General features: G+C 38.4%; 1 protein-coding gene across 1 annotated transcript in view; it reads left to right on the forward strand.

Annotated features, from left to right (window-relative positions):
- The first annotated feature begins 5348 nt into the window (after positions 1–5348).
- Positions 5349–26661, forward strand: part of LOC149250299 (Ribonuclease P protein subunit P38-like protein) — an 82677-nt gene continuing 61364 nt past the window's right edge. Inside the window, exons 1-4 of the mRNA XM_089459018.1 lie at positions 5349–7738; positions 8551–8666; positions 8871–9159; positions 9462–9785. Coding sequence (XP_089315144.1) covers positions 5939–7738; positions 8551–8666; positions 8871–9159; positions 9462–9785 — 2529 coding nt within the window. The 5' untranslated portion in view covers positions 5349–5938. The remainder of the gene's footprint in view (positions 7739–8550; positions 8667–8870; positions 9160–9461; positions 9786–26661) is intronic.

The raw sequence follows: 26661 nt of genomic DNA on the forward strand, positions 1-26661 counted from the left end.
GGTAAAGAAGTGGGATTGAAACTAGTGAAATGAATCACATAACATCAATCATCACTTCCGGGGCTTGCACCCGATAACCAAGAATTGTGGGGTAGCAAGCTAAGTGGGCTTGATTGTGGGGAGAACTCCATAGTTAAGCACTCTTGAGCTAGAGGCGATCTAGGATGGGTGACTTCCCGGGAATTCTTGGTTACCCCCAGAGGTGATGATTGCTGTTATGTGATTCATTTCACTATTTTCAATCCCACTTCTTCACCCCTGTGACCGATGCAATGAGTGCTAAGTGGACTATTAAAAAATCATGAGAAATTGCAATGAGTGCTAAGTGGACTATTCAAAAATCATGAAAAATTAGTCAGTTATGACTATCTCTCATAGAAATGATCATAGATGAATGACTAACACAGTTGAATCCCAAAAAATAATATCTAATAGATTGTTATTATTAATAATTAATATAAATACTATTATTTATAATTATTAATAATTAATATAAATACTATTATATATATTAGGTTTTTTTATAGGTTATTTTAATTTATTGAAGTGTTATGTTTTGTATTAATTATTATTTTATTAATGGGTATTTTTGTTTTTGTTTTTTTTTTTTTTTTAAATCGTAGGGTCTCTCCCCTATTTAATATCATATTTTCCTTATTATTTTGTTTTGATTTTGAAAGAATGTCAATGTAATAGATTCAAAAGAATATTTTTTTAAATAAAATTTGTATTTAAGATTGTTTAAAATTTAATTATTTGAAAATCACAATTTTAAAAGAATGATTTTTAAATAAATATTAAAACAAATTGATTTATCAAAGTTTGTAAATTTTTTGCATATCGGATTTTAGGAATTCTAATTAGGTAATAAAACATATTAAAAAAATAAAAAATCCTTTCTATACCTAGTATCCAAATTCTCGATATTTTAAGTTTTATTTTCCTGTTTTTGTATTGGGTGTTTTAATCTAAAGATTTTTTTAGGTTTATATCTTTTTTTCTTGAAATTTAAGAGATATTGGTTGGAATTGTAAATTTGAGCCGTGTAATATGCATAACCCAATTGCCTTAAGTTTTTCACTGCCTTGAATCTATTTATACATTCAAAAATGTAATTTAAATAACTAAAAATTACAATCTTACTAAGAATTGTATCTTTGGGTTTTAGGGAAAATTTCAAAATGTAGAACAATTATATTGCACCATTAATTTGATATTTAATTTTTAAAACATTAATAATATATATGAGACCAAGATTGTTTATAAAGTATTTTTATAATAAGAAGGGATAAGTTCACCAAAATTAAAATTATTGGTTTGATAAGTGTACTTCTCCACGATATTGGCCAATGCTATTGGTTTCCTCTCAATAACTATATAAAAAATTCTTTCAATATAAATAAAAATGTTTCAAGTAAATTTAAAATTTCAACATTCTTTGCAATACAATGCATCATCTTGTTCATATCATATAGTAGCTATCTTGTTCATATTATATAGTAACTTGACATTGACATTGCAACTTGCAGTAAAACTTGCAATAAATATTCTAACATCTAATAATGCATACATTGGCTTTTTCATATCACATAAATTGTCATACCCTCACATCCCACATTACATACCTTATAATAAATACATACCCTGACATCCAACATTACATACCCTATAATAAATACATAAACATCGAACTTTGCATAAATTACTGCATTTCACAAACCAAGAATGCATATAGTACCACGACCTAAATGAATGCACTGTACCAAGGACCCATATTCTAACATCTAATAAATATTCTAACATCTAATAATGCATACATTGGCTTTTTCATATCACATAAATTGTCATACCCTCACATCCCACATTACATACCTTATAATAAATACATACCCTGACATCCAACATTACATACCCTATAATAAATACATAAACATCCAACTTTGCATAAATTACTGCATTTCACAAACCAAGAATGCATATAGTACCACGACCTAAATGAATGCACTGTACCAAGGACCCATATTCTACCACAACACTAAAGATCGACTATTACGATTTATAGTAAATGTATCATAGTAATTTAATTTTAAGGTCATGATAAAAGACTTTTATTCTAACCTTATAGATTTGAACCCCCTTCTATAAGAGGAAACACAATTTCTTAACCATTAGAACTACACAACTATTATTTCAGTATATTATTATTTTAAATAATGTGAAATTAAATCATTAAACACTTATTACTTAAAATTGTGAAAAATAAATACTATATTTATCTCAATATAAGTATTTATTAAATTTTTTAATATTAATACATATTTTATTTGTAATAGAATGTAAAAGCCCTTAATATAAATCATTTTAATTCCTTAGTTAGGTGTAACTTTCTCCCCCGAGGTTGATTCAAATATTATTTAGTAACATATATGCTTTCTTGTTGACGCAATTAATTGTTAATTTTTGAATAATGAGTCCATAGAGGCAGAATGTATTGAAAGAGTGTGGAATAACCAGTTAAAGAGTTTTAATAACCCAACGTTTTGGACTACAGAGTGAGTCCATTGTTAATTATTAACTTTGAAACTTGAAGAATAAGTCAAAAATTATATCTATCTATCTATCTATATATATATATGAATAAGAATTATATATTCATATATCTTATAGAGTTTCAATACTTATATTGATTGATAATTTTATTTTACCAATATTTATATTTAATATTTTTTGAAATTCTAATTTAAAAAAAATAATTTAAAATGGTTTTTATTTATTAAAATTAATTAAATAATTTGTATATTTCATTTTAGATATTGTAATTAAGTAATAAAATATATTTTTAAAATTAAAAATTATCAATATCAAAATTTTAATATTTAAAGCTTTCTCCTTCTCTTTTTTTTTTACAAAGTGTTTTGCTAATGAATTAATTTGAGTGTAGTTTAATTTTAGTTTTGAATTTTTTTCAAGCATATTTTCTAATCAAATTTTCTCAAAATTCAATAAGGAATTATTGGAAGTGTAGGCCTGAGTTATGTAATTTATACAATTTTAGCCTCTTGGGATTTTCCAATACATTGAATTTATTTTTTCATTCAAAATTGCAATTTAAATAACAAAAAATTACAATCTTGCAAATAATTGTATCATGGTATTAGATGAAAAGGATCAAAAGTAGAATAATTAGACTCCATAATGAGAAAATGATTAGTTGACAAAATTAAAATTAATGGTTTGGTAATTTTGCTTCGCTTCAATGTTAACCAATGTTAATGATTTCCTCTCCATAACTATATATAAAAACCTTTCCTTAAAATAAAAATGTTACAAATAAATCTAAAAATTTCAACATTTTTTGCAATACAATGAATCTTGCTGTTCATATCATATAGTAACTTGACACAAACATTATAAATAAAAACGCTACAAATAAATCTAAAAATTTCAACATTCTTTGCAATATAATGCACCTTGTTGTTCATATTATAGAGTACCTTGACACCGACATTGCAAATTGTGCTAGATACATAAGCATCCAATAATAAAGTGCTATAGCTTGCAATAAACAGCATGACATCCAATAATGCACACACTCACTTGTTCATATCACATGACATCTAACAATGCGCACACCCACTTGTTCATATCACATACACTATTATACCCTAGCATCCCAAACTACGCACCCTACAATAAATACATAAACATCCAACTTCACATAAATTACTGTATTTTGCAAACCAACAATGTATATAGTACCACAACCTAAATGAATGTAGCCTACCAACAATGCATACTCTACCACAACACTTGAGATCAAACATTGCCACTTGTAGTAAATGTATAAACATCTATTGACACATAAAGTGCTATAGCTTGAAATAAATGACCTAACATCTAACATTACATACTAGTACAATAAATACACAAACATCAAACATTGTTAAATTACCATAGCTTCCAATTCAACAATGTGCATAGTACCAGAGTGTATAATGAATGTGCTTCATTGACATAGATACTCTACCACAAACATTATAATTTGGAGTAAATGCACAAACATCCAATAACACATAAATTACTAGAACTTAGAATAAATACTTTGATACCTAACTAAGCATATATCTATCATAATCTATACATGCAACATCATATACCTTATAATAAATATATAAACTTTGAATTACTAAAATTTACAATCCAACAATAATATATATTTTACCACAACTCAATAAATACATTCCATTAACAAAAACATACTCTATTTCAACTTAAATAAATTCAATGTAACATAAAACACACATACTCTACTCTAACTTTAATAAATTTAATGTAAAATAATGTTTTTTGTCCTAAAACTTTTTATATAATTTGTTTTATTAATTAGATAAAATTTAAATTTAACTAACTTCTCAAATATAAAACCAATTTCATTCCATATTCAATTTCTATACATAAAATTTTAATTAATAATTAAATAAGATTAAATTTCACACAAATCAATTCAATGTAACATAAAACACACATATTATACTGTGACTTTAAATTGTAAAGTATAATGTTCTTTGTTCTATTTATATAATTCGAAAAACTTTTTATATTGTTTTATTAATTAGATAAAGTTTAAATTGAAGTAACTTTTCAAATATAAAAACAATTTCATTCCATATTCAATTTCTATATATAAAATTTTAATTAATAATGAGATAAGATTAAACTTCACACAAATTAATTAAATTGCATTTAATATTATATTATTTTAATTTGTATATAACAGATTAAAAAAAAATTTCATTTTCACATTTAATTTTTGAAATAAAATTTTAATTAATAATTAGATAAAATTAAACGCACACAAATAAAATAATTTACATTTCATAGAGTATATTATAGTTTAATATATTTGAATGTGTATAGATATTTTTTTTGAACAGTCACCACCGCAACAGCAATCTGTTTCGGCTATCAGAATTCGTCATCGAAAAAGCGGCCAAATCATTGACTTAATTTCCCGATTCTATTAATTGTGGGAGTTGGACAGGGACATCGAACTTCAAAACTAATGTAGCTGGAATCTCGACATGCCAGCTGGCAATGTTATTCGACGGCCAGCCTTATTTGTTATTCGACTGTGAAAACTCTCAAATTCCTGCGATTCTGGATATCTTATTGTATTAAAAAAAAAAAAAAAAAACATAGCATTTTTGAGTTGACCAGACCAATTTTCATATACAGAGACGTGGAATGTTGTGGGTCGGAGCCGGAACCGAGTTCGAACTTCGTCCCCGGCCCCATATAAATCATATGACGCACACGGCACTTGGTACAAACGCCAAGAACAAATCTCAGATAAGAAATACCGCAGGCCGTACTTACTCCAACAGAGATCGTCAACTGCTCTTCGTTGTTTTCCCGATTTTGTATGTGGATGCCAGCCAACCTGCTCCAGTGGATATTTCGCAGAGCGTTTATGTTGAGGTCGAGATTAGGTATGGATAAATCGCAACAAATACCAGAGTCCCCATTAGGACGGAAGGAGAAGTTTGCAGAGCGTCAGAGCTTTGACGTAAAATCGTCGGAGTTGAGTTCTTTAATAAGTTGCTCGTCTTTGCTTCTCGAAGCGTTGAAATTTATCCAAAATTCCGAATATGCAGTAATGGAAATTAACTTGTCCGTGAAGATCGTGTTGTGTGAGTTTGTGCAGCCTCGGGAATAGAGCTAGTGTCCCTTCTGCGGATTTCCGAGGGAGTCGGGACGATATTTTTTAATGTAAATCTCCTTCTTTAGTGCGCTTGCTGACGTCTCACATCAACGGTGATGTGCGGGAGCGGGAGTTGGATGAGCATCTTTATTCCAATATGCGGTCGGTGACGAAGAATTGACTCTAGTGCGATATGCAGAACGTACGCCTGGCAGATCGATAAAGATAGCTGAAGCCATGGAAGTCGCCGCGGCGGAGAAAGCGAATCTAGCAAACTTTCAACCGCCCAACGTTGCCATTGAACTTAGCAGAGAGGCGGCAGAAGAGGAGAAAGACAGGAAGGTTTTCTCTGCGCCTGGTGCGCCGGTCACGAGATTTTGTCCCTCGGAGAAGGATGTTGTAGGATTTGAATTGGAAAGGGAAAAAATTAGGCTTTTGAGAAAGCTTGAAGAGGCCGAAGCAGAGGTTGAGGAGATGAAGAAACGGCGAGCCGAAGATGCAAGGGCTAACGAGAAAGTAGCCACGATATTCGCGACTCAACGACAGCATTGGAAAATGGAGAAAAAGAAGCTGAAGCAGCAGCTTCAAATTCTGTTGAAGCAAAGTCAGGCGCTTGAAGAATTTCCCTCCGAAGAGAATTTAGATTGCTCGAGATGCGCAAGAAAAGACAGTTTGTTGTCAGATTTGGAGGCGAAGTCGCTGCAAATGGAAGATGAACTCGTTCGTGCCTTTAAAGGACTTGAAATTTGTAAGAAAGACTGCAAAATTATGTTTGAAGAAAAGAAAGAGATTACAGAGCGGCTTTCCGCGGAAATAGTTAGATTACAGAGGGATATTGACGAGAAAGATGAAGTGATTTCTTCCCTGTTGAGGAAGACGGACGAGAAAGAGGAGCTTGAAAGAAAGCTTACGTTAGTTGAAGCAAAGAGAAAGCAAGGAGACTGGCCAGGGCTCGAGAAGTCTTTGCACGCTGTCCATATTAAGCAAAGGCACTTGCTGGAAATGGATGCCTTTGAGAGGCAAATGAGAGCTAAAGATGAGAGAATGGAGGTTTTCCGGCAAAAATTGCTCTCAATGGATAATAAATTAGAGAAACTGCAGGCAGAGAACAGGGATCTGATGCGAAGTTTAGAGCTGGCGAAGGCGAAAAATGCAAACCTGGAAATTATGCTGAAGGAGCAAGACTTTGTTCGGAGATCGTTGAAAGACAACTTGATCTTGCACGAGAAGAGTAAAATGCATTCGCACAGTGAGCAAAGCTTGCAAGAACTCGAAGATGGGAAGTGTAAGATTGAAAAGGTAGAACACAAGACAATAAACTTCAGAGCTGTAGAGGAATCTAAAGCCAAAGATGAAGAATTTAGGGAATTTACGTCCCCTGCAGTTAAAGCAAAATCGCTTCAAACGCAAGCAGACTATGAGGAGGGGAAAGAAAGACCGACTTCGCTTCTGAAAAGTAGCAAATCAGTGCCGATAAATTATTTGAGGGATCGCAATTTTCTGTGCGAACGTTTAGAAAATATTGATGGAGACAGCGAACGTGTTCTGCCAAGGGAAAATCCTCATCTGATCTGTCTTATTCAACAAGCTACTCAAGCATTCGGTCCTTGTTTCCATCGGGAAACAGGTCCGGAAGGCATGCTTCAAGCTACGAAAGAGAATGCCGGAAACTCAAGGTTACACAGTCTCCTTACTCGAGCTTGTCACAAGGAACAGGACGGGAATCCTCGTGAAGAGTTGCCTACTGTTGTTGATAAGTATGTCTCTGGAACGTGTAAATGTGGCAACAGGATGGACAACGACCAAACAGAAGACGTGGTTGTCGCGCCAGTCAAGTTCCAGTCAGAGAGAGCTATATGGGGCGAATGGCAGAAGGGTAGAGCTATCGCTTCCGTGGATTCAGCGTCCCAGTTTTCCTTGCCGGGTCGCAATGGACAATTAAAAGGAAAAACTGTTTTCCAGGATCAGTATACGACAGAGAAAAGGGTGGAAAGAGGACTTGATGATGTTCACTATGGCGGAGAAGCGGAGAAGCAGGTTTGTTGAAATTGTGCTCATGAAGCTCTCCTGTGATTGCGAATTAAACTCATTAAACATAAACATAATGGAAACTATGCTTGTCTTTCCGAATAGAGTTCCTTTAGCAATGAACATAACCACAAGAAATGCAAACATGCCCAGCTGAGATTACTTTTTTTCCCCATCTTTCAGAAATAGAAATGCCGTTTTCTCTTCTACTAGGTTATAAGAAACTTTCCAAATGTTTTGAAAAGCTCAGCAGATGATTCCACATTTCTTATGGAATATTGAAGTCTCTTCCACCCATATTCAGTTTACGCTTAGTGAGACAGCAATCCACATCTTGATAGCTAATCGTTACCCATTATCAGTGGGACCTTTACAGCGAACCGTAATCCATAGTCAGTTGGGCATGTAGCTCAGTGATGTAGCAGAGTCCACCGGCCCGGGGATAATAATCCACATCCAAGGGGATAATAATTGGGGGAGTTGGCCTTACCACTTGCTGGAGATAATAATCCACATCTTGATATTGAATCGTCACCCATCATCAAATGGGCATGTAGTTAAGTGATATAACAGCGTCTACCACCCCAGGGAAGTTCCTGGGTTCAGTAAGTCTGTCCAAGTTTGAATACCCTTGTGAACCATGTTGCTTGATTTTAGGCCCGCAATTCTCAAGAAGTAACATTGTATCTGGGATAAAGTAGCCGATTGTGCTTGGAGTGGACTAATACATATTCTTTATGCAGGAAGAAGAGTTTGCATCATAGTTAGAGATTTCCGTGATCTGTCTTGTCTTTAAAAACTCTTTCCTTTTATATTTGCAGACTACTGAACTAAGCACAACTCCTGTACAAACAATTCCAGTGAAAAGCTTCCCTGCAAGGAAAAATGATGACATCCCTTGTGACGCTTCATCTTATCTGAAGCATATTTTAGAAGGGTGAGCATAATCTAACCAAGTAAAGTAGTCTTGGAATGTTTCCACAGTTTGACTGATGCCAGGGGATGTTTTCACATTGGAAATGATGCTGCTAGTGCACTTCTTTGAAGAGGATCAATCCTTAAGTTTTTTTACAGCTTGGTCTCTTTTATTTACTCAAGTTACCTTGTTTTGGCTATTATTGGTTCAATCTTATTTATTCAGAAGATATTCTTCCACGAAGAAGGATGCTGAAGCTCTGGCAATCTCCTCTGAGGTTAAAAGACTTGAGCAACAATTACTGCAGCTGGAGAAAATAAGCAAAGCAGAGGTTTCAAAGAGGATCTGTTCAAAAGATGAAACGCCAATCATGGACCAAACTACCGAAAATGAAAATGACTACCAGCAAGTAAAATCAAAAAGTGCATCTCTTTCTGCAATTCAGCTGTTGAAGAAGCAATTTAAGAGATACCAGGCTCTAATAGGAAAAATAGATGACTTATGCACGAGAATAGTAAGTACCTCACCACATCTACAAATCCTTAAAAATCACTGTGCCACTTATCTTTACCTACAAAATGCACATAATAAGTGATGTAACAGTCTTCATAGTAGAGGTGCATACCTGTGTTTAAACAGAACTTATGGAGAAAACTTCCAAACCTGGTGCATACATTTTATTTTTATTCTAATCTGCTCGGGTGCAGGTTTTTAGTTTGCATACAAAGCTTCAATTTTGTGTTTCATGGTTACACAATTAATTGCAAATATTCTGTGGACCTTCTGCTGATACTGTTATGTCATGTGACATGACAGCATGAGAAAGATCCAGCGCACACAAACACTGGTAGTAGATCAAGGGAGCAAATTGCAGCGCAAGAATTGTTCCTTATTGAAACCTTCCAGCTTCAACATTATCTGGCAGCAACAGGACAGAAATTAGTAGCAATACAATCTGACATTGCACATAAGTTTTGTGCTATGGATAATGAGATCGTTCTCACTGCTAACTTCAATATGATGCAGTCTGTTGAGTCCATTAAAAGTCATCTAAAGGAAATGCAAAGAAGTTTGGAGAAAAGGTTAGCCAGAATCATTGGTGACCTTGAAGGAACATTGGCACGCGATGGAATTCTCCATGTAAGGCACTAATTCCCTCTCCAAAACTTTTACCCATTAATATTGATAGGTTTGGAACTAACACAACCCTATATCAGCATCGCAACAAAATTCCACTGTCTGTACATGGTACTAGGAGCTCCTAATAACCAAATGTGCTTTTCTAATAAATAGATGTTTTTCCATTGTACACAGGAACTCTTAATCAGGTAATAACTTGCAATGCCCCAAAGAAGAACTTGTATCATATTAGCTATGCCTTAATCCACAGTTTCCAACCAGATTTGAATCTTTGCTCTGTTTCTGATTTCTGGCAGAATATTTAGCTAGTTGTTTTAGATGAACAGCTTTATTCTGACAACCGGATTTGAACTTTAATATCAAGAGTCAGAATAGATGCTCTTATCTGTTGCCATCCAGAATATTTGTGACAGGAACAAGCCATAATCTGACATTGTCAGACTGGACACACCAGGTTGCAAAAAGCTTAGTCACTGTCTGCAAATTATTGCTCCTCTGATCACAAGCTTTTATCCTCTACAATGAACAAGTAAAACTATTCCATCCTAAATAGGATTACTTGGCATTTCTGTTCATTCTCCTGAAAAGACAAAAAGAACAAAGCTTATCTTGTACCATGCATGTTTCTCATGTTAGTCCTTTACACAGAATATTCGGTCGTGATAGTATTTCAGTATGGCCACACGAACTATGTACTTTTCATTCTGCTTGGAAGACAAAGGCTGTTGGGAGTGGCGAGAAAAATTTTCAAAAAGATTTTGGGAGTGGAGTGTTTTTTTATATAATACATATTCTAATATATTTGATGCATATATATTAAAAAAACACGCAGAATGTAGAATTGGCTACATAAAACATGAAAACATAGATTTAAATACTGGATTAATGATGATCATTAAAGTATCAACCACATAAATAATCTAGCAATTATAACTTATAATATTTTCGTGAAATAATCAATCATCAACCACAACATCAACCTTTGAGTTTCAACATGTAACATTTGTCATTGACAAATTGGAACACAATATCAACCACAAAATAAAACAGAGTGTCGTATTCATTATGAAAGATTTGTAGGATGTAGTCCACAGTTCAAACTTCAAAAGTGGGTTCTAAATTCAATATTAAACTCTCATTTAATATCTACAAAATAGGCCATCATTAAGACAAAGTACTAAGTTCTAGAGACTACTTCTAAACAGGGAAAAGAAAAATAGATCTAGTATCTGCTAAACTTTCCTCTTGCCACAAGAAACTTCTAGTTTCTTTTTTTGTGATCTATGAACAAGAGGAGTACCAATAGGTGGAAGTGTTTATGGTACATGACTAGTAGCTACATTGTGCACTAAGCTTTCTGCTCGGTATACATTCAGGTTGTTTCTCTTCACATTGTGAATGAAGCTGTAGGTGCTCCAACACCTCTTTGCAAAAGAAGTGTTAACAACTTGAGAAAGCACCCTCACCACCAATTTATGATATGTATGGTATAGAAGCCATACATGTTCCATCATTCTAGGATTCAATCTATCTTGATATTTAGTTGCATGTAGGTTAGCAAAGACTCCATGTTCATGGATGTACTTGCTCAATTTGCTTTGTACTTGAGAACACTCTTCAGCAAGGATCAAATTGTCTAATGCAAGCATATACCCATTCTATACCTCTAGATTTTCTCCTCTCCCCACTCATAGGTATTGGTTTGGCCAACATGGAGAATAATATTTGCGTGTAAGAACATATGCTGGGGGATGCAGTGGAAAATTCAAATTCTCTCAACCTTTGACCATGTGTTTATGAATTTGGTTGTACAAGATCGCATCTCTCGGCTCAATAGTGTCTTTGATTTGGCTTATCATTCTCTCCATCTACTCATACACCTCCCCAATCACTAGCTAATCTCTATCTACAAACCAAATCATAGTATAAATGGGCTTGGTGAACTGTAGAACATACCTAACATGTTCCCAAAAACTGATCATCAAGAACAATGTTCTCCACCTCTTGAAATGCATGTCTAGCAAATGGGGATGCAGCCTGATCTTTCAAACCTTTCTATTAATCACTTGAGACCATACTAGCCAATGCCTCTCTTACCTTCAAAGGGTGCCTAAAAGTGAGGTTATAGCTAGAAAATTTAGTCTTTGGAATCTTTAGTAGCTCCAACTTAGAGTGATTGAAGAAATGCGATGGGCCATGTTATGATTGATCATAACTTTTACCATTTTCTTCCCTCTCTTGTACAATGCACCAATGATTTATATTCATGGTGCTTCTTTTATGTATTAAGAGGTTCATTGTGTGAATCAAGCACCTTGACCAGAATATGTGAGGGTACATATCCTCGATGATTGCTCTTATTGCTTTACAATTAGCAATATTGCCAATCATGACTTGAATGACATTGTATGACTCAATCTATTGAATGGTTTTATGTAATGTTCCAAACTAGGGAAAATAGTGCTATGCAAAGTGGACAATAAAAATAACACCATAAAATTAAATCAGACCATTAGACCACAAAATTGGCAACCAAACTGCGTTGTCTACTCATTTTATTAAATGGGAAGAGGTGTACAACAAGGTGTTGGAATGTGTGCACCTGGGCTTGCTCTAGGAAAGCTAGCAAAAGCCCAAAATGAACAATGGAACACCCTCCTCAAATCTGCTGGTAATCTGGCCCAAGAGCTGCGCTGTTACTGCCCAGAAAGGTGCTGCTGCCTAAAATGATCTACTGTTAGAGCCTTCCCTGTTGCTCAGAAAATTCTGGGAAATTAATCCCAGCCTCTACACAAGAAACCCAGAATAACCCATGAAGGAATTGGCCAAATGTTGACCTTGGAATTTTGGCCCAAATTCCCCTTAGCTCCTCTAGTTGCTGGCTGAGTTGGGACCCCTGTTTGACCCCTCAGATCTGCCCAGAAAATTCTATAAAATTAGGAGTGTGATCCTTGCCCAAAACCCAGAAAAACCCAGAAAGGGTTTCCCTTGGTTCCAACCTTCAAAAATTGACCCTTCATAGCTTGACCCTTCTCCAATTTCGAATTCTGTTGCTGTGACTGATCCTGTCAATCTCTGCTCTCCCAACTGCATCAATCCTCCTCAAATGATCTTCCAAATGATCTCCTAGCACCCCAGCTCCAAATTCCCCCAGATGGTGCTGCCCCAAAGAGTCTCACTCCAATGATTGCACATTCATGGAGGAGATGACGTAGTCCTATGTGTGATGAAATGAGAGTTGCATGTAGGATGGTCCTATTGTCTGTAGTTTCCCTCTATACTCCTGAAAATGATGAAAGGATGCTCCTATCTCCCCAACTTCCCGGAGTGCCTCACGCTGTGACTGCACAATCCCGCGCTGTTGTAACTCCCCTTGCTGCTGGTACTCGACTTACAGTTGCTGTAACTCGTCTCCCTGCTACTGCTATGAACTGAGATGAAGAAGAACTCCCTCCTAGGGCTGGCACTCGAAGTCCACCGAAGCAAGGGTTGAGATCTCTGCTCGGAGACACTCGTGTGCTAAACAACACAGTAACCCGGCTAAGCAGCTCGAGCAACTAAGATTGAGTTCAATATGTCAAAAGATAAGATGCTGAAATGAGGAGAGTTTCCTTCCTTATATAGATTTCGTGGAGCACTTTTCCCTCCATTTTCCCTCCATTGTGGGTCCCTCACTTAACCATCGATTTCCCCTCCATGCAAATCGAACTAGGGAATGCGTATTCTCCTAGTGTGGGTGGCCCCCACGTACAAATTAACCACATCGAAATAACTTCTACTAAGTCTAGCCTCCTAATAAAATCGAATGGGCCCCATCACCTCCAAAATCGGCCCCAAAATATAGAAATTAATTTTGTTCTAAAATAATTCAGGAAGGGACGTTATAGCCCCCCCCCCCCCTCCCAAATGTTGCTTGGCCCCAAGCAACTTTAGTGCTGGATGCTCAAGTATGTGCTTGCCCTCCCAAGTAGCATCCTCATTCGGCAAGCTCCTCCAATGCACCAAAAATCGCTTGTCCTCAAGCAATGCTTGAGCAAGCATCCTCTCTAACTGTTGCTCCCCACTGTCACTGCAAAATGTGCCAGGGTCCCAGATGTGCCACTGGATCGTGCCTGACCTTTGCACTATCCTGATATGAAAGAATCCTTCAATACCAGGATCCCAGGCCATACTGTCCAACATGAAGCTCCCCTCGCTCCAATCATTATCTTGCTCGGTGCAAGTAACAGAAGTCCCTTGCTTCGTCAGTGACTCACTAAAGCCCAATGGAATATCTGTATGATTTATCCCTGTAGTAGCTAGCGCATCCTTAAAGGTTATTGAGCTGTGATGCCCCAGTTCCCTGCTAGTCCTAGAGTGGTGCCACCATGCTGACGCTGCGCTACTCTGACTATGACATACTCCCCATTGTGCACAGACAGTATCCTCCCCTCCTGAGGCCTAGTGGCGAAAAATTTGTGAGAGTCAAGCTCATCCTGCCCAGGCATCTCCATGATGCCAATATCTACCCCTCCACTGCCAATCTCAACTCTGAGCCATAACAAGACAAGTCTGCCTCGCCATGCAGTGGAGGTTTTAGTGATCCCCCATGTGTCAAACCCAAAGTGAACTAGATCATCCTCTGCCATGACCCTGCTCGTCACAAAGTGGAGTGATCCGCTCGCCAACCGAATCCCTGGGTTCCCCAAACATACGGGGAGCTCATAACTCCCACTCCTCACAGGATGTCGCTGCGTAATGTCGTTACCAGCTAGAACCCATCTGGCCCTCATCTCCGATCCCTGTATGTATTCCCTAGGTGGACCCCAAGTATAAGGAGTAGGTCTCATGCCTATGAACCTGCCTTGCTCTTGCTAGACCATGCAGTGAAATCTGCTATCCCAACTCCTGATGATACACCTCGACACTGCTCGGAGTCTGGGTACCCTCCTGTAGATGAAGTCTACCATCCACCGTCCCTCAAGTGTGAGCTCAAGGGTGGAATATATGCTACCTCGGCTATCAACCACACCATCCCTAAGCCTGTATTCGATAACTCGTGCACCTACCAAGGGTCTCAACTGAAGAGTCTCCTCCCGGCTCATGGCACGCGGTGTCTCATCCAACTGTCTAGGGTGAGCCTCCCATACCCTGCTGCCTGAATGGAGAGTGTCAAGGGGAAACAACCAAACACTCTGTGACTGTAAGCAACACTGGAGGATGATGGGCGGGTATGTCCCAAACGGTATGATCAAAATTTTGCTGGAATGCCCAAGAGTGATCCTACAGACGACACTCTCTGCCTCGGATCTGCTGATAACTCCCTCGAAGCCCTGTCTCCGCTAAGCATGGTGTCCCTAGATGCTCAACAATGTCCTCATTGATCCTAGGTGAGCTGCATCCAACGGTACACCTAATGCCCCTGTCCATATGCCTCCTTGGAGGCAATGCTCCAAGAGCTCGCTACGCCGCACCATGCGTCACTGCACACCACCAAGCAACACTGCATTCCTCGACATGCCACTTGTATGCCGCAACTTGTCCCTGTACACCACTGGATACCCCTGGCTACAATTATGCCATCCTGTACCGTCCTGTGTCCCGCCTGTGTCACTGCACTGGTCACTCCCTGCATGTACTCAATATGAATTAAGGCACTCCCCCATGCGTCTCCATGCCCATCTGCAAACCAATGCTCCACGCTAGACGTTCCTACCCATCCCCGAATGAGATGGCCTAAAGATGTGTCCCTATGCGTTAGCCCACACCCGACTGGTATCATCACCTCCATCGTCGCATCATCATACCCTTCGGTGAATGGATCTTCACTCCAAATCCTCCCTGAGGGATTCGAGAAGTGAACCTCCCTATGTGTCAGCAGTGATGCTACCCCTGCGCTACTCCTTTGCATCCTCTGTGCCCCACACAAAGGTGAAGAATCCCCAACTCCATACAAGGCGCCATCTGGTGGCCTGCTAATGCCACCTCTTTCAACAAACTCCTGCCAGAGTGTGTTGATCACCCCGTGATCCTGTGTACAAACGTCATGCCAAGTCAACCCAAGAAGCCTGTCCATAAACTGGTTGGCCACTGGTGCTGACTGAAACTCTTCTAGCGGAGGTGCACGCTCGACTGTTAGGTCAACTATACCCTCTAGGTCGTAGTCAACCGGTATACCTGGGAAATGATAGGTGGTCCCTCTCGGATCCCAATGCTAGTCGGGGCTTCTAGCATCCCCAGTGCCTGGAAACTCTTGCTGAGCTCCACCTGGGTCCACTACCATCTCCATAGCCCACTCCATCGGGTACCAACTCAGAATCTCTCGCCACCCAACCCCAAGAGAGGGATCGAATGCATGAACTCCCGCACATAGAACAACCCCAACATGCGGGTGTTGCACCCTGTGCAACTCAGGTCATCTCATCTCGCTATCCTGGTCAATACATAAAATCTGACTAGGTAGCTTTGTCTCCCTTTGTCCAATGGGCCAAGGTAACCTAACAGTGTTGCCAGCCCCGTCTATGTATGCCCGAAGAGGGCTGCTCTCACGCTCCAACGTGCACTCTAGCTGCACCAGTAGGGAATCCAACTGCTCCCCAACATGAGTCAATTTGGTTGTGGACTCAGCACAAACTGCTCTCATGCCCTCTAGCTCCTCGTTTTGCTGCAGAATAGCCTCACACACTAATGCGACCTTCCTTTTTAATGCTAGAAGGTCGGCCTGAAACTGGTGGAATTGTCGTGGGCATCTATTGGCATCTCGTCCATGGGTGGCTCCTCCTCAATAGATGGCTCTATGTGTGTAGGATCTATCTTCTCCACCAAGGTGTCAACTGGGGCTATCAAAGATGTCTCTAATAAAGGTGACTCCTATGCCACACTGGGTATATCGATGTGCTCCTCACCATCCTGTGGGCTCTTAGCATCATGCTCAACCTCCTCCTTAGGCTCCTGATATCTAAAGCCAGGTCTCCACCAGCAAAAGTGCCCCTAGTCTCACCCTCTAACTGCCTTTGTCCCGCCTGCTCCTTTTTAGGAGATCTGGTGCCCTGATTTGGTTGACTTTCCCCACATGATGTAGATGGTTGCATCCCCACGACCTGCTCACCTCTAATGTCTTTGTTGTAAAGCTCAGGATGGGTTTGGTCTGTCACCCTTCTCAACTAGGCCAACTGCTCATCGTCCCAATGAATTCTACCCCAAAATTTCTGCATATTGGATTTCCCTTGAGCCATAAGTTTGTCTCTGGTTTCACCCATCACTGTGCACTCATACCCAAAGCTTCCATGATCTTCTGGCTAGTTTCCCACAGCTGGGCCAAGATTATGCTTTGATACCACTGTAATGTTCCAAACTAGGGAAAATAGTGGACAATAAAAATAACACCATAAAATTAAATCAGACCATCAAACCACAAAATTGGCTACCAAACTGCGCTGTTTACTCATTTTATTAAATGGGAAGAGGTGTACAACAAGGTGCTGGAATGTGTGCACCTGGGCTTGCTCTAGGCAAGCTAACAAAAACCCAAAATGAACAATGGAACACCCTCCTCAAATCTATTGGTAATCTGGCCCAAGAGCTGCATTGTTACTGCCTAGAAAGGTGTTGTTGCTTGAAATGATCTATTGTTAGAGCCTTCCTCGTTGCTCAAAAAATTCTAGGATATTAATCCCAGCCTCTACGCAAGAAACCCAGAATAACCCACAAAGGAATTAGCCAAATGTTGACCTCAGAATTTTGGCCGAAATTCCCCTTAGCTCCTCTAGTTGCTGGATAAGTTGGGACCCCTGTTTGACCCCTCATATCTGCCCAGAAAATTCTATAAAATTAAGAATGTGATCCTTGCCCAAAACCCAAAAAAACCCAGAAAGAGTTTACCTTGATTCCAACCTTCAAAAATTGACCCTTCACAACTTGGCCCTCCAATTTCGAATTTTGTTGCCGTGACTGATCCTGTCAATCTTTGCTCTCCCAACTCCAACAATCCTCCTCAAATGGCCCTCCAAATGATCTCCTAGCACCCCAGCTCCAAACTCCCCTGGATGGTGCTGCCCCAAAGAGTCTCACTCCAATGACTGCGCAGTCATGGAGGAGATGACGCAGTGATGCGTGTGATGAAATGGAGCTGTGTGTAGGATGGCCCTCTTGTCTTTAGATAGCCTCTATACTCCTAAAAATGATGAAAGGATGCTCCTGTCTCCCTAACTTCCCGGAGTGCCTCACGCTGTGACTGCGCAATCCCTGCGCTGCTGTAACTCCCCCTGCTGCTGGTACTCGACTTACAGCTGCTGTAACTCGTCTCCCTGCTGTTGCTATGAATTGAGATGAAGAAGAACTCCCTCTTAGGGCTGGCACTCGAAGTCCACCAAAGCAAGCGTTGAGATCTCCACTCGGAGACACTCGTGTGCTAAACAACATAGTAACCTGGCTACGTAGCTCGAGCAACTAAGATTGAGTTCAATATGTCAAAAGATAAGATGCTGAAATGAGGAGAGTTGTCTTCCTTATATAGATTTTGTGGAGCACTTTTCCCCCATTTTTCCTCCATTGTGGGTCCCTCACTTAACTATCGATTTCCCCTCCATGCAAATCGAACTAGGGAATGCGTATTCTCCTAGTGTGGGTGGCCCCGATGTACAAATTAACCACATCAAACTTCTACTAAGTCTAGCCTCTTAATAAAATCGAATGGGCCCCATCACCCAAAATTGGCCCCAAATTGTAGAAATTAAACCTATTCCAAAATAATTTAGGAAGGGACATTACATTTTAATTAAGGTTTTGCAATATTAATACCAATGTTCTAACGATTTGAATAGTGATGAGTTGAAAGGAAGATTGCACCACTAGCAAACACACCAAAAATATTTATCAATGGTTTGATTTTAACATTTTTCCAACCATTAGGAACAATGGATGACCCTTATTTGGCCTAATCATTTGTAAATTGTCCCAGAGAACTATGGATTTTGCCTCTTTCCTTGTCAAGTCCTATGGTTATGGCATTTTCACAGTTGGTGCTCCTGTATCCTTTAAGGGTATTGTTGATGGCTTGTACCATTTCATTTCAATAGGGTGAGTGAAGAACATTCAATAGTATGCCAAATTCATAGAGAAACCTAAATTTTTTTGTATCCATGTCATCACTACAGCCTTGGTCAAGGAAATGTGATATTGTTCTACACCCCAAATACACAGGTGAGAATCCACTAGCATGGGGGGTTGGGATCAACTACTCGATATTCTATGTGAGCTTGAGGTCTCATATTCAACCCTTAACTTTTTGGATATGTTTTGTGGGGCATCCTCTTCCTTCTTGTACTTGTTTCTATATTACATTGGAACTTGGTCACAAGTTTTGACCCCTACAGTCTTACCTTCATTCCATGACATTCCACAAAAATGCTTTCTCACCTGGGTATATGGCCTTATGTAAGTTTTATGACAATGGGGACATATAAATTTTGTGGTTCCACCCCCTTTCCCTCCCTTAAGCTATGTCACATATTTCCACAAGTGTGTTGAAGTCTCTTTGTGTTTCTGTCCATCATCACTATCAGTTTCATGATCATCATCCCCTTTTAATTCTTCCAAATCTCCATGATATGTGACACTGCCTACTTTTAGTTCTTCCTTGTCATCATTGGTATTTCGGCTTCCCAACACCAACACCATAATAAAAAATGGAATTAAAAGAATAAATCACATAACTGTCATGATTCTTGAATATCGAGAATAATTTGTTACCTGAATATAATGATGGAGAAGGAGAATTGGGAAAGAGTAAGAGAATAAAACATTCAAGTATTCAACGTAGTAAATATACTAGTTCACAATACATGGAAAAAAAAGAAAACAAACAAGTGGTCTTAGAGCTCATCTCATCATCTCTTCAATGTGGTCTAATGTAACTATGGTATCCTTCAATCTCTCTTCTGAGCTCTCACAAATTTTTCTCAACAACTAACAAGAAGCCTACTGAAAACCATAGCAAAGATGAGTGCAATGAGGAATAGACTAAGAGAAAATGGGGTGAGTGTTTTAATCCAACAAGGAACCATTGCCATGCCTAAGCCAACCTTTTGGCAGTTGTCTTCATTCCCACAAGCAAAGAAAATACCCAAATATTCCTTTATGTGGTGGATTACTCATGGAGCATTTAGGGAGTGTCTTTTAAGCTCACATAAGTGTTTCAAGAGTGCCTGGGGAGCATTGCTAAATCTCTCAAAAGTGTCTTGGGAGTGCCTAGGAAGCAATTAGGGAGCAATGATCCTTGAATGCTCTCCATTTGGAGAGTGTTTTTTTATAAAGGAAGCATGTTTCAAAACTCACTCCTAGATGGGAGAATATAGAAAGTGCACTCGAGGGCTATTCTTGATTACTCCCTCTAGGAGCACAATTTAGGAGCAAAAGAGGGTGGATGGAGTTGGGGCACACTCCCATATAACATTAAGACAAACAATCCTCCAAGCCTAAGTTCTAACTAGCTCACCCACGACTATTTAACAAATTTTGCATGCCAACACAGGTGATGCTAAGGTGACAATTTATCTTTTACAGCAAAGGCAGCACTAGGAGAACCGATTGAACAATACCTTGGATATTGGGAAAATATAATTTTTGGACTATTAATTCAGTATCAACAGTGATGGATTATGTTATGGGGTGTTACTTCATACTATCTTTTGCAAGTTAATAATACCAATTATGAACTTTAGGAGAATCCAAAAGGGAAACCATGGTTTGAATACATAGAAAGAGAAACATATTAATTTGTGAGAATAAGATGAAGGAGCATTTGATCATGTGTTTACAGGCCTCAAAACAATCTCCATCTCCATCTCCATTAGAAGCAGTTATTAGCACTAGCATGTGACTTAGAATATTTGGAAATCCTTCTTCATTTAGGAGCAGAGCAAAAGAGTTAAAAGGACGTTAAAGAGGGCATATACTAGATTTCTAGAAAACACATAATGGTTAGAGGAGCTTAAATATCATGTGGGAAAATGAAAAGAGGAACATTAATTTTGGGTTTAGATGGATGAAGCTAGAACAAGTTTTGGTCACATGATACACTTGCATAGTAACAAACACTAGAAAACTCAAAATGGATTAAAAACCTGAATCAAGAATGGGAAGTTCTATTATCAAATCTTAATGGATGATAGTCAGTGGCATAAGTGTTTGGAACTTTGAAATATTTGATGGGCACACACCTCATGGGCACTTGGGTGGGCCCAGACAAGTTGAAAAATATGCCCCAAAATGTCTTGCGAATGGGCCTGGGCATACCATACATATTTTCGAATCATGAAACGCCATATAATACAGCTGAGGCTGTTTTGTACCCGTTTCAGTGTTTCCATGTGTTTTGGGCATTGGAACATGGGCTAAATAAGTGTTTTCTGCAACTTAGCTTTTAGGTAAGTACATGCTCCATGATTTCCACTTTTGTTGGAAACAGGAGAAGCTAAAGGTATGAATGATTTGATATGTTGTACATATGCTTGCTCCTGATGATCATGGCTGGAAACTTTCATCCTTTAACTAGTTACCCTTGCATTAGAGGTTTATCAGATACTTTTACTATATCCTGGATCAGTTTGATGATTTCTTGTTAAGGTATTCCTAGATATTTATTTTAGCATTGGGATCCACTCACCTGGTTTTTATTTGAATACGGTTCAAGGTTGATTGATAGTAGTTTTCGTGTAACAATGTCTGTTATAGGTCCTATATTTTGATCCTCAATTTGTAATCCTTTAGTTAACGATTATTTTTATATCAGCTGAGTTTCTAATTGTAAGAAAAATATGAGAGGCCATCTCTTCTCTAGGTAATGCACCCGCAGCTTCCACACTAAAGCATTGATTTCATCATATTTATCTCCTTTATCATGTTTAAAAGCTGAATTTGAAAGTATCTAAGGTAGTGAAACTGTTGGAAATTACAGTTAAAAGATTTTGAAAAGATGGATGATCAAAGGTCAACAGATTCTTCAGTCATGGCCTCATTGAATATGTAATTGGGAACAATTGACATAAAGAGTGAAAGAAATTACAATTAATTCAGACTATTAACTATTAAGCTATGCGGTACCAACAACAGATTTCTAGGAATGTTTGCAGGCAGATGCAATAGTAGCAAGCTCAAAGAGTGCAGGATTTCTCAAAATTTTGGAAAAATCGCGACAGAGAAAATCAGCATGGTTTGGTAAGAGACAATACTAATTTTTTGGGATATAGTCATGAATTGGAAACATAGCATACATTTTCTAAATCCCATCCTTCAAAGAGTATGCGTAAAAAGGTAAAGACAGGGCCATATATGATTCATCCAAAATTGTAGTTTTCAGGGGTTCCACTATGGATGAAGGAATGAAATTGGCCGTGAAATCGCTGAGGCATTTGAAACTTTAGCTAGTAAATGAACAAGGATGGATTCTAGAGTTATGTTGAATGAAACAGGGGTATGACAAAAGTTTGTGGAGTGAGTACGGGATTTGAAAATGACAGTATCAAAATCTCAGGAAATTAAGAAACACAACTATTAAATATTTTATATATAGAAAGAGAGAGAGGGGGAGAGGAGTATTATATAAAGATATGATGGGGGGATATGGAAAAAATATAGCCATCAATATTTATATAACATCTTTAAAATATTGGCCCATGTAGCATAGCGTAGTCCATGATAGAGTCTATTGTTAAGGCAGTCCATGGTGAAAAGGTCGCCGGTTCAAAACGTTGTGGGCACAAATCCAACCATGATTATGGGTTGCTTTGGACCAAGTTGGGTGCAATCCCTGGGAGATTTTAATGGCTTAGATGCCCTTGGGTCATGGTTTCTCAAGCCACAGGCTAGTCCCACAGTTTGCAGGCAAACTAACCAGAAAAATTAACATCATTAAAATGCCATGAAAAAAGAATATATAATTGAGAATATGAGTAGGGAACCCAAACTGTCTTCATATATGAAACAAGTAAAGTTGGAAATCCAAAATCACTAGAAATCAATCGTTGCCACTCTAAAACTCACTGGATGCATTCACAAACTCGTCTAAATTCGTTTTTGCACTCTCAAACTTGTTATACTCAATGGTGAGAAAGTAATGGTGTCTACAGTCTTAGTCCACATATGTTGGCATGGACAAGCTCCAATAAGCTAGTTACTCATCTACCATCTTCTTGTGGAAACTCTGCTCATTGTTCATACTAGGAACCTTGACAATTTCTCAAGCGTCCATTGTCATTCAAATTTGTCAGGCCAGGAGGTAACTTCTCAAATGAATTGTGTTTATTCACTAAGATTACTTATGGTTATATACATGAGGGAGTGACTCTTGGGCTTCACCTCCCGATGACTCTTTATTTTCCATTATTTACTATTTACATTATTTACAAGTGTTCACCCAATCCCAATGATTAGGTGTCAACATTCCCCCCCTTAATTTGAAGGGATGTTGGTGAGTCCAAGCATCGTTCTGAATCTTTCAAACTTTTCTCTTCCAAGCGCTTTGGTGAAGATGTCTGCAATCTGCTCATTAGTGGAACAATGGCGTAGATGGATTGTCTTGGCCTCAACATGATGTCGAATCAGATGGTATTTTGTATTGATGTGCTTCATTCAATCATGGAACTTTGGGTTCTTGGCCAACTTTATTGTAGAGGTGTTGTCAATCATGAGTGGAGTTGAATGTACTTGTTTTACCTGCAAATCTTCCAGAATTTTCCTGAGCCACACAATTTCTTTTGTTGCCTCAGCTGCTGCCACATATTCTGCCTTTGTTGTGGAATCTGCTGGAACTGATTGTTTGCGTGATCTCCAGGAGACAACGCCTGATCCAAGACTCATAGCATACCCTGAAGTAGATATCCCAGTGTCTTTGTCTCCATCAAAGTCTGAATCAGAGTATCCAATCAAGCTAAAGTCGCCCACCTGCGTATACTTGAGTCCAAAGTCTTGGGTTCCCTTCAAGTACTTTAGAACTCTTTTTGCAGCAGACCAATGTTCCTCACAAGGCTTTTGCATAAACCTGGAGAGGATTCCAACAACAAACAAAATGTCTGGTCTGGTAGTAGTCAGGTAGTTGAGATTTCCTACAAGCTGTCTATACTTTGTTGCATCAAATTCTTTTCATTCAGTGGATGTGAGCTTTAAGTATTGTTCCATTGGAGTAGTTAGAGGATTGCACTCAGCCATGCCAAACTTGTTCAACATATCTCCAATGTACTTCTTTTGAGAGAGGAATATAGACTTCGGATGTTGAGTTACTTCAATACCAAGATAGTAGTGAACATAGCCCAAGTTAGTCATTTCAAAACCTTTCCTCAATTCCTTCTTTATGGATGCAATGTAGCTCTCATTGTTCCCTGTCATCAAAAGATCATCTACATATACCACAAGATATACAATTGTTTTGCCAACTTTCTTGACAAACAAAGTTGCATCATCAAGATCATAATGTTTGAAGTTGAGTTTCAGAAGATGCTAAGTTAACTTTTCATGCTAGATTCCCGGTGCTTGCTTGAGGTCATACAAGGATTTCACAAGTTTGAATACTTTATGTTCATGTCCTTTCACAGCAAATCCTTTGGGCTGGGACATAAAAACATTCTCTTTTAGATCTCCATTCAAGAAAGCAGTTTTACATCCATTTGATGGACTTTCCAACCGCTCTGAGCTACTAAGGCAAAGAGTGTCTTGATGGTAGCCCATTTTGTTGTGGGGGCAAAAGTCTCCTCATAATCGACCCCTTCTTTGTGCAAACCCTTTTGCCACAAGCCTGGCTTTGTGCTTGTCAAGTGAGCCATCAACTTTATACTTGTTCTTGTAGACCCACTTGCAACCAATTGGTTTGGTTCCCAATGGAGGATCAACCAACTTCCAAGTGCCATTATTTATCAAGGCATCATACTCCTTTTGCATCGCTTCTTTCCATTCATCATGAGAAGTGACTTCTTTGAAGGAAGTTGGTTCAAAATATGTAGACAAATTTAGTTCACAATCATAAGAAACATCCATATCAACAGATGAATTAGAATCATCTACATCGCCTCCATTTTGCCTGGTTGAATTTCTTGTTCCTGTCTTTCCAACCTCATCAGGATGAACACTTTCAAGTGTCTTTGTCAGCCACTTTGGGGGACCTTTCTGAGATGGTCCAGGTTGCTCAGTTGATTGAGTTGGGACTGAATCAAGATTGAGTCTCCCAATTTTGTCAATCACATCACTCAAAGTATCATTAGTGGTTGGAGTTTCATGTGGGGGAGAGAGTGCTTCAGAAGAAGATTCCACAGATTGATCCAGTATAGGAATCCCCCCTTCAAGATGTGGAATCTGATTATCAAATTATTGAAATGATTTTGCATGTCCGAATCTATCCAAGCGATCAAGTTGTCGCTCAACAACATTGTCAGCTTTGGAAGATTCAAGAAAGATTACATCTCTAGATACAACAAACTTTTTATTAACTTTATCATACAGACGATATGCTTTGGAGGTATTTGAATACCCCAAGAAGATACACTTACGACTCCTTGCACCAAGTTTGTTTCTATGTACCTTTGGTATCAAGGCATAACAGGTGGAACCAAAGACCCTGAGATGCTTTACCGAAGGAATGTGGCCATATCACATTTCATAAGGAGTCTTGTTTCTAATAGCATTAGATGGACATCTATTCTTTACATATACAACACATAGAACTGCATCAGCCCAAAACATCAATTTTACATTCTTGAAAAACATCATGGAACGTACCATATTTAAGATTGCCCTATTCATTCTTGCAGCGACTTCGTTCTGTTGGGGATTATAAGGCATAGTTGTTTGATGTTTAATCCCATGTTGGCGGAGATAGTTTTGAAATTCATTTGAAGTGTATTCTTTTCCATTATCAGTGCGAATAGAGCCAATATGAGATTGTGCGTCATTTTCAATCCATGTATGAAAGTTCTTGAATGTTTGAAAAGCATTAGATTTGTTCTTCAATAAATAAACTCAACACATTTTGGTGTAGTCATCAATAAATGTCATCATATATTTATTTCCATTTGCAGAAGGAACATGCATTGGACCGCATAAATCTAAATGAATGAGTTCAAGTTTTCTATGTGCTCTGGAATGTGAATGATGAAAAGACTGTTTGCTATGCTTTCCTAGAATGCAAGCATCACATTGCTTAAGTTTCCTAGGAATTGTAGGCAAACTAGTAACACCATTTTTCTTCAACAAGCGAAGGTTGTCATAGTTCAAGTGTCCAATCTAGCATGCCATAATAGACTTGATGGAAATGTACCTTCATCATAATGAGAACTGTATGAGAAATTTTGTGCACGAGCAGAGGTACCTTGCAGCTTCAGAAGTCTTTCTTCTTCTATCCCTTTCATGACAAGTGAGTGATCTGATGCTTTTCTCACCTCAAACTTGCCATCAAACATATGAATGGAGTGTCCTCGCTGGCGGATGTGGACCAAGGACAACAAGTTTCTCCTTAGTTGTGGGAGATATAAAACATCATGCAGAAGAAAGTCTAGAAGACCAGGTAATTTGAGTCTGATTGTGCCAAGCCCTGATGGCTTGAGTTTTGATTTGTCTGCAAAATATACTGCTCCATCAACATTGTCAGTGAATTCTTCAAAAAAATATCTTCTAAAATGTTGATTTGGGGTAGCATCGGATGTGATCTAGCCATGAAAATTGGTGGAGAGGCTAAAGCACATGAGATCTCCAAGACCCAGAAATGGTTGGGGCAGATTCTTCCCGGTTTAGAAGATATTAAAATAATTAATATTTTTAATGGAGTTCTTAAGTCTAAACTTAGGAAAAATAAAATATGAATGGGTATTAATATAAAATTGGGTTAGAAGGTTCCAAAACACATGGATCAAGC

The sequence above is a fragment of the Pinus tabuliformis genome, chromosome 7, assembly GCF_031772625.1.
Source record: "Pinus tabuliformis cultivar Carrire ecotype Pingquan chromosome 7, CPIR1, whole genome shotgun sequence".
Classification (NCBI taxonomy): domain Eukaryota; kingdom Viridiplantae; phylum Streptophyta; class Pinopsida; order Pinales; family Pinaceae; genus Pinus; species Pinus tabuliformis.